General features: G+C 36.3%; 1 protein-coding gene across 1 annotated transcript in view; it reads right to left on the reverse strand.

The window, feature by feature from the left end:
• Window positions 1-9: 9 nt before the first annotated feature.
• LOC106868141 (uncharacterized) overlaps window positions 10-7,207 on the reverse strand; it is a 30,705-nt gene continuing 23,507 nt past the window's right edge. Inside the window, exon 2 of the mRNA XM_014913271.2 lies at window positions 10-2,271. Within this exon, the coding sequence (XP_014768757.1) occupies window positions 1,379-2,257 (879 nt within the window). The 5' untranslated portion in view covers window positions 2,258-2,271 and the 3' untranslated portion in view covers window positions 10-1,378. The remainder of the gene's footprint in view (window positions 2,272-7,207) is intronic.

The raw sequence follows: 7,207 nt of genomic DNA on the forward strand, positions 1-7,207 counted from the left end.
AAGTGCATGTGTGTGTGTGCGTGTGTGTTGTGTTAGTCCCGTAACTTAGCGGTCCGGCAAGAAAGAGACGATAGAATAAGTACCAGGTTTAAAAAAAATATTAAGTCATTGGGGCGATTCATTCGAGTAAAACCCTTTAAGGCGGTGCCCCAGCATGACCGCAGTCTAATGACTGAAACAAGTAAAAGATAAAAGAAAACAAAAGATGGAAGATCGTTATCCTGGTTATCAACGTCATCGTGGTAATCATCGTCTTCCCCATCGTCGTTTAGTCATCGTTTTCGTTGTTGTCACAGTTTTCGAGGTCGTTATTGTTATCATTTTATTTGCATTACACTAAATACTCATATTAAGATCATATAACTTGTAAGCGGAGTATAAATAGGCCTTAATCAGTATAGTCCAAGAAGAGAAAGGTGGAAACTACGAATAAAGTAGTCCTCCAAAGAGTTCCATTAGAAAATTATTGAATCCACACCATGTTAAAACTAAAGTTGTTCACTGTTTTTTTTTCTTACGTAATAAACCTTACGTCTGTACTGTTTTGTTACCAGAGTTAGAATAGATTTTATGAATTATTTAAGAACTTGAACAGACGTACCTCAGCATAATACTGCTGTTAAATTTATCATTCCCTTTGGTGATTAGAAATCAATAGTCGAATGATCTGGGTGAAATTTTAATTGAGAAATCGTAACAAACTTGCAGATGTATGAGGATACAAACGGGTTTTAAATATCTTACCGTGGTACTTGGGAGTTTATACTCAACAAAATTCGATTTATGCTTAATTCAAGTTACTTTAGATAAAATCACAACTAGATCATCTCACCTCTGTTCGAACTAACTATTCTATATACGTTCAGGTCAACACATCGACATTTGAAATTTCGCTGTTGTAGTTATTAACTTTCATGAAGGCTGAAAGCTGACAGAATCGTCAGAGCATCATCAGAAAAATTTCCTTGAGATATTTAATTGGCTCATTATGTTCTGTGTTCAAATCCTACCGTGGTCAGCGTTTCCTTTTACTCCCTGGGAGCTCATAAAATAAAGTACCAGTCTAGTACTGATCAATGTAATCGATTAACTTTCTTCACTTTAAAATTTCTGGCTTTGTGTCTAAATTAGAAACCGTTATTAGTCTTCAAATTTTTTTTTCTGGTTACTTTTGAAAATAATGAACAAATATAGGAATATAAATTTATATTATTCTTTGATCTTGGCAAAAAAAGAATGAGATGGTATGTCTAGAATTGGTAAGAACTGAAGTTTATAAATTTAGATAATTTCGATTCGTAATATCACACCCACCCAACCCAGCCTTTTATCTCTGTCTACTGTTTGAAGAGACGAAATCGTTGGCTGTTGAAAACATCTATTCCATCTGATAGGCAGAGAATTCTGAAATAAAGAAATACAAAACATGGGTCATTAGTTTTGGAAAGGATTCAGTTTTTTTATGACATGAATTGTCCCGTTTGCAATATGGTAAACATTTATATTTGGTGAGAATGTCACTTTTGTTATTCTTGCATTGTCTGGCAGAGGGCAGGTTGCTAAGACACCGTTTCATGATGTTCAGCACACTGGGGAAGGATATTTTGCTATAGATCTGTTTGTACTTGGACACAGCGTGCTTGTAGAGATATGCAGAAGTCAAGAGGTAATCATTGGTAACCAGAAGAAAATGAGTATAAGACGAGTCATTTTCATAAATATCGTTGTTTAAGCTGACTATACCAAACGTACAAATCCCTTCTTTCAAGAACGTAATATAATACAGGAGGTGAGATTCAGCCCAATGGGATTTAGTAAACGTTTCACTGTCCTTACGGAACCTTACAGCTTCAGACATAACCTCATTGATTCTTTTGTGTCCCAAAGTAGTTATATACAAACCAACTATCGTGCGGAGAGACACTGTATGCGTCAGCACAGGAGTTGGAAGGATGGTAAACCAGTTGTGCCCGTTCGGTTTCAGCTTTCCCGAAAGAACGTCCGGGTAGTTGAATTCTCTGTCGAAGATAAATTTATTTCGATATAAAATACTTCCCCATAACGATTTAGATATCTTAGCATGTTTCGTCGACCGTTCTTTTCGAATATGTCTGTTGACCTTCAGGTTATTGTTTGGTATGTTCAAGTGTTCTTCCTTCATAGACGTCTTGTTGGGTTGGTGTTGCAGCTGTTCGTTTTCCACCAAGGTGGAGCTTACCAGACCGAACGTAAGTACGGTGATCAATAGCACATACATTTTACGGCGCTCATCTGAAAAATTGCAAAATATCAGAAAACCAAGATTAAATTAGTAACTGCATTTACTACGCGCCATATTAACAAAAGCAACAAGAACAACAACAACGGCTTCAGCCTACGAGTAAAGGTGCGTCATCTGGGAATCGAAATCAAGTCTGGGCTCTTAACTTTAAGGAAATGGTAGATGTTTCTTTTGTATAGAGGATCGGGGTAACGCATTTAATAGGGAAAAGAAGGTGATGCCATGATATACAGTCTCCATGCTCCACCATGATATACAAAAAGGAGTTGGTTGAAATAATTTAGATTACAACAAAGGAAATATTCATTTTTGATTGGTTTGAGGAGGAAAGAATACACTGTGTAAGCTTTCTCGGCTCTCCAAGATTGGGCGATAATAATAATTTGAAATTTTAGCACAAGGTCAGCAATTTTAGGGATTACGTTGAGTACTGTGTCCAACTGGTACTTATTTTATCAACCTCGAAGGGAAAAATCGACCTTGCCGGCACTCAAACTCGGAACGCAAAGAGCCGGAAGAAGTGCCGCTAAGCATTTTGTCCGGTGGGGTAACGATTCTATTAGATTGAGCGACAGTAATAGTATAGTAATGTACTGTTACAAAAGGCACACCTGATAACACTTTTCGACAGGCAGCATAATTTGTTCTACGAAGGTGTTACTTTGGGGCACATCTAGGCCTTAGGTCATTGGTTCTCAATCATTTTCCACTTACGGAATTAAATATAAGGAATTATATAAGGAGTTGTTAAAATATTTTGTGTATTGGCGGTGTCCCGGTGTGGCCATAGCCTTTAGGCGGAAACATAAAAGAATTGTAGAACTATATAACCAATTTATGGCACATAAATTTTATCAGCAAAATCGTGGATTCCTAAGGGTCAAATGGGCCCCGGTTGGGAACCATTGCTTTAGACTCTTAACCAGAAATCGACTTTTGTCTTCTGATATCTAAATATTCCTTTCTAATGATATTTAATAAACTCAATCCCAATGGCTTCTGCTCATTAGGATCTCCATAATAGTTTCTATCCAATAAACTCTCTCAAATGGATTCTAATTAGTGAGGCCTACCCAAATGGTTTGTTGAAATTATTGAATAAATTCTACCCAATGGCTTTCATCCTCAGATTCTACAAAAATGGAATAAACCTATTAGAATAGAATGAGCGCTCCCTCCAATAACTCATATCAAATGATATTTGGCTAATGAATTTTATATAATGACCAATACTCAACGACTTCACTCCAATATCCTCTACCTTTGGATTCTATCGAATGGTATCCAAAGATTCATGTTGTCTTTCAATAATTTTTCTTAATATGCTTTTAGCATTGCTTTAAAACAAATTAAGCTTTATAACCAATCAAGGTGAACACAAAGTTTGACAATTAATTTTGTGTATCATTCGGCTTCCATAGGATCAGGCAAGGCTGTGTGGTTGAGAAAATTGCTTCGTAATCATGTGGTTTATAATTACAGGCTTATAGCTCGTTAGAGTAAACTATAATTAATTCGTAACTATGCGGTATCAGGTTGATTTATAGCTAGTTTGATACAAAACTCTGAAGTCACTGCATGAAGCCATTGCCCTTAATCGATCAAAGCCATATGAATGAAATCTGGGAAAAAGAAACCATGTGTTAGAGGGCAGGCTTTATCTATTTCTTGTTTAATGCCCCGAAGTTTGGTAGCTGGGCAGCTTTAGCGGAGTCTGCTCTGTTGCAAACATTCAGGTTAGGTCACGCGTCTGATATCTTTCTCTCTTTCTCTCTTTCTCCCACGAGTTATATATACTTATGTCTTTAATAATTTCAATAATTTTCCCCTGTTGTCACAACCACTTTGAGCTGATTTCAGCTGCCATTCCTATCGCTTTGGTGGGGCTCTACAGTTGTCCAGGCATCTGACCAATTTTCTGCACGAAATAGTGGAAAGCTAACTTCAATAAGGAATGAGATGTGTGCCATCTCTTCACAAGGGTCTCATCGATCAAGTCCTGATTTTTTTTTAGCTAGATATGTCGAGTTTATTCTCCAAAAGTACTGTAAGTTCAACCACGATTCATGTTTTCTAGGATTTATTAATCAATTTCCATCATAACATTTTTGCATAATAAATGATAACCCCCTCCCATTTTACTCAAAGGTCTAATCTATAAATTGATAGCATCGAGTGATTCTATGCAAGCAGCAGTAGTACAGTAAAACTGATAAGTTCTTCACTAGCTTGAAAGTCTGATTTTTCAACTACTCCATAGAAGTCGATTGTAGAGGGTTGTAAAAGTTTCCTCGGTACATTCCACGAAGACAAGCATCTGTGGTTCCAAAATTAACAAACAAATTATACCGCTCTAACAATACGATGACCAGGACGAAAAAAAAAATAAAATAAAATAAAAGTCACCGCCAATGTCACACATGACCTCTGTTTAGTATCTTATGTCTATATTGTTTCCAATGAGTGCATCGCTTGCACTGGTAGCATTTTGTAATGAATATTGTATCAATGTATAAACCCGTTCGCAGACGCAACAGTTTGCTGCAGCATTGTGTAATGAATACAACAGCAACAACAACGACCCTCCCCACCCATTACTACTACTACTACTACTACTACTACTACTACTACTACTACTACTACTACTACTACTACTACTACTGCTACTACTACAAATTCTGTAGACCGTGAGTTTATTCTTTCAAGTCTACAATTGCTTGTTGCACTATACGGCGGATTCAGTTACTGCATACAACTAATTTAACTGAACACCATGTTGTCCGTGGGTTTCCACTTTCACAACAACACAATGTAATGGATAGCACATCTGTTCAGTTCGTGTACACTGTATGGTAAAATGCATAATTAAGTTCGGTCCCTGTTTTATTTAAGTGCTGTTGCGTCGTACTCCGTGTAAAGTTTTATAAGTTTAACCATGCAGGCACGTGTGTTTACTATACTGGCATTGAAATTGATTCTAATAACAATTGCCATCGCGTGTTGCGCCAGCTGCTGCTTACAGTGCCCTCTACTGACTTGTATTTCAATCTTCCAAATGTTTTCTCTCAACAAACACCGGGTAGATTTACGTAAACAACGGGTTATTTGAAATCGTTGTGTAGTGTAAACAGTGTAAAATGAAATATGTACTTGTCGATTTCAGATGTTAATTGCCTAATCAGACTTAACTTTAATGAACTATCGGACAACGTTTACTCATCATTGATATTTTGACTCCAGAACCATTAGCACGCCGGGCTAAAGGCTATGATGATCTCCAGCTACTTCTGCTCGTGATCAGAGATGCTCATATCGTCAGCCACCAAGTGACATGCTCAACTGGTTAAGGTCAAACAACTGACAAGCAAATCTGTGGTATTAAGCAGAATACTCTCTTGCTTCTTTGATGAGAAGCCATAACTTTTCAAAATTATTTAAATAATGATTAACATAAACAATTGCTAAAAAGACTATGAGAACAAATGTAAATATAAATGTGTAATTTCAGTAAAGAGACTATAAATTTTCGAAGCAAATGACCTTCAGACAAATGTTCTTTTTCGGACTAATCTTCAATGAAATATCTATACTACTGGGCAGTTGACGACTACGATAGTTCACCGTTTTCTTTTCTTTACCCCCAAACTACAACAGATGTATTATTTGCATTTAGTAATAGTTTGATGATAATATTTCACTGAGATTGTTATGTTGGAATGTATGAATATATTTAAAGAACGTCACAAATATTTTCTAATAGTTATTCCAGAGCAGCCGCATCTACGGTTGGCATTGTACATTGTTTTAGCAACAACATCATGCTGAGCAAGACAGTAATATCATCATGACATTTTTGGACAGTTGCTAACTTTACCAGTATTTTAGGTCGCATCTAACGGTTTTAAAAGCGTCACTCTATCCTTTGTTCAACAGATATTTTGTAGCTATTTCTTCCTCTTGGATGGCAAAAACACATCCTTGGAAATTAGAAATGGTTTAACGGTCTCGATTTAATATTAACCATAACTACTTTCAATGCTAACTCCATTTAGAAATTAGTGCTAAACATGATTGTCTTTAACATTTTGTAATTATCCTGAGTGTTTCGCGCCAAGAGCTGTATTAAAATCAAGCCATTAGTAGTTCTGTGATTACATAGGATATTTTTTGGGACTGGAGGTTGGTTGAAGAAGAGTTCAGCAGGGTTACTAACAGTGACGGCCGTTTGTTTGGATTACGAAATATAAATGTCGTTAAAGCTGCTTAGCTGTAGTGTTATCCTGGTTACTTAATTCTAGATTAAGAGTACGTATGATAAAAATCATGTTCAGCCAGGGGCTAAAGTAGAAAACATTTCCCTAGGATGCCGTACAGTGGGATTGAACCCGAAACTACGTGGTTGCTCAGCGACCTTACAGATATATATATATAAATGTGTGTGTGTGCGTGTGTGTGTGTGTGTGTGTGTGTGTGTGTGTGTGTGTGTGTGTGTGTGTGTGTGTGTGTGTGAATGTATGTACGTGTATGCATAAAAGCATATTTAGAAAACTTGTACACGTATATTGTTTTATTTTGTGATGGTCATTTTGCCAGTTAAAATACACGCACCGTTTGCAGTTCAGTTTTATTATTACTTCTAATTAATTTCTCCATTTCTCTCGAGATACGGAGAAGTCACTGAAAAAGTAACAGTTGTGTGACGAAAGACAGTGAAATGATATAAAACTGAACTATACACGTCGGCTCTATTTTACAGGTAAAATAGGGTAATACCTGTTTCAGTTTCAAGAATCCCTAGAAACATATGCAATAAACGAATATACATACATACATACATACATGCACACACACACACACTCACAATTGAAATTTATATATATATATAGTCAATTCAATAATATATATATGTATATATGTATGTATATA

Source organism: Octopus bimaculoides, chromosome 9, assembly GCF_001194135.2.
Source record: "Octopus bimaculoides isolate UCB-OBI-ISO-001 chromosome 9, ASM119413v2, whole genome shotgun sequence".
Taxonomy (NCBI): Eukaryota; Metazoa; Mollusca; class Cephalopoda; order Octopoda; family Octopodidae; genus Octopus; species Octopus bimaculoides.